General features: G+C 61.0%; 1 protein-coding gene across 1 annotated transcript in view; it reads right to left on the bottom strand.

Annotated features, from left to right (window-relative positions):
• The window catches only part of CACUL1 (CDK2 associated cullin domain 1), a 71,834-nt gene extending 70,893 nt beyond the window's left edge, over positions 1 to 941 (bottom strand). The window contains exon 1 of the mRNA XM_004700905.4: positions 447 to 941. Within this exon, the coding sequence (XP_004700962.1) occupies positions 447 to 801 (355 nt within the window). The 5' untranslated portion in view covers positions 802 to 941. The remainder of the gene's footprint in view (positions 1 to 446) is intronic.
• Positions 942 to 1,904: the final 963 nt, after the last annotated feature.

The following is a 1,904-nucleotide window of genomic DNA, read 5'->3' as shown; positions in this document are numbered from 1 at the left end:
GCGGGATGCGAGTCAACTTTCTTCTAGCTACTGACTTGTTCCACAGAGACTGGTTGAAGGCACGAGAGGAAGGCAAGCAGCCCGCTTCCTCTTCTCCCTCCAGTGGCAGGAAAGGAATGAAGTTGCAGGCCTCTCCCGATCGAAACTCAGGCCGCCTTACTTCCCTCTCACCTCGGAGAGTGAAACTTTAAAGGCGGGTGGAGGAGACAAGAGCTTCCTAAGTAACGCTGAGAGATGGCCAGCTGAGATAAGGCTCGCGCAGGTAGAACTCCGCCGTGTGTGCGAGCCCAGCCAGGTGACACAAGAAGTCCGGGCAGACACCGGAGGAAGAGGGGAGTGGAGGGAGCAGAGACCCAGGCCTGAACAAAGGCGGTGGGGCTACTCCGGAGGGGTGAGGAGGAGGGGAGGCCAGGCTGCTGGGGGGCGGGGGTGGGGATAGGACTCACAGAACTTGGAGGTGGAGGTGTTGATGTTGATGGTGGAGCTGGGGGTGGAGGCGGGGGCAGCCTTGGCCACAGTGGCAGTCCCATCGCAGCTCTTCAACATCATGATCACCCCGTTGGACTCTGGCGGTGGCCCCATGGACAGTCCCTCCTTGGGGCCTTTCCTGTCCACGGACAAAGTGGGCACTGGCAGCAGCTGCCCTCCCGGGGGCTCCCGGGTAGAGGCTGGGATCGGCGGCAGGGGCGGCGGCGGCGGCCGCCGGAAGCGGTCCACGGCGGCCTCCCAGTTGTTGTGGTTCTGGTCGTCCATCATCGCCTCGTAGCTGCCCCCCTCTTCCTCTTCCATGCTCTCTTCCATCCTGCCGGCCCCTCGCAGACAGCGGACGCCCGGCTCAGCCCTGGGCCAGGGGGCACTGCAGCCTCGCACGCTCACATCACCGGGGCCGAGCGGTGCGGCGGAGAGGCCAGGGGCGCGCTGGGTCTCCCTCTCCCGTGGCGCGACTCGCGCAGCGGTGGGCGCTCCCGGGTTCGCGGGGAGAGGCAGCCGTAAAGCGACGGCGATGTTCACGACATTTTCCAGCAGCTCCCAACAGGCAGTTGCGGTAGGCCGCTGCGGGAGGGGCCAAGAGGGCACGTGGTGCTCGGAGAAGGCAAAGCGCCCAGGGAAGGCCTCGGTGAGTCACCAGCACGCCATAGGGCAGGGCTCGCCCCGCCCTAATGCCACAGAGGGGCGGGGAGACAGGGCTCACCCCCCATTCGTCGGCCCCGCCCCCGGCAGGCCTCACGTGATAGGCGCTCGGCTTGCGCACGCGCGTTCTAGAGCCTAGCTCTGGTACTCGGACGATTGGGGTGCAGACCCTCTCCTGAAGACCTCAGCGGAGAGAGCCGCGCTGTCCTTCCGTCTACAGTGGAACAGCGGGTATTTAACTTATATTCTCCATCTTTATGGGCTTGCCACCTCGCAGCCTCGGCCTGTAGAGAAGCCGTCAGGTGCCCTGGAATTGATTCCGACTCAGAGCGACTCCACAGACGACCGAAAGAAACAGCCTGCCTGGTGGTGCTCCGTCCTTACAAGTTTCAGCCCATTGCTGCAGCCGCTGTGTCCGTCCATCTTCTCGAGGGCCTACCCCTTTTTTTGGTGAACATCTACTTTACCAACCATGATGCCCGGCTCCAGGGTCTGGTCCCAAAATATTCAAGACAGAATCACACCCTTCCCCTTAAGAAGCAATATTTTAGCACTCACTGATGGTCCAAGACCCCAGCTTTCAGTCTTGATTATACCTCAACATAAAGAAAGTAAAAATCTCCCAGCTAGACCCGGGTGACCAGGGCTGAACAAAAATGCCTTGAAGGATGTACAGCCAGAATGCTTCTTATAAGTATGGATGGCAAGACTTTGTTTCATGTGCTTGAAACATGCCATGAGGACAGGCGAGTCCCTGGAGACGGAGAACATGC

Source organism: Echinops telfairi, unplaced genomic scaffold (genome assembly GCF_000313985.2).
Source record: "Echinops telfairi isolate 266 unplaced genomic scaffold, ASM31398v2 ScPeMD7_70;HRSCAF=299, whole genome shotgun sequence".
NCBI lineage: Eukaryota > Metazoa > Chordata > Mammalia > Afrosoricida > Tenrecidae > Echinops > Echinops telfairi.
This window is presented reverse-complemented; position numbering and strand designations above follow the sequence as displayed.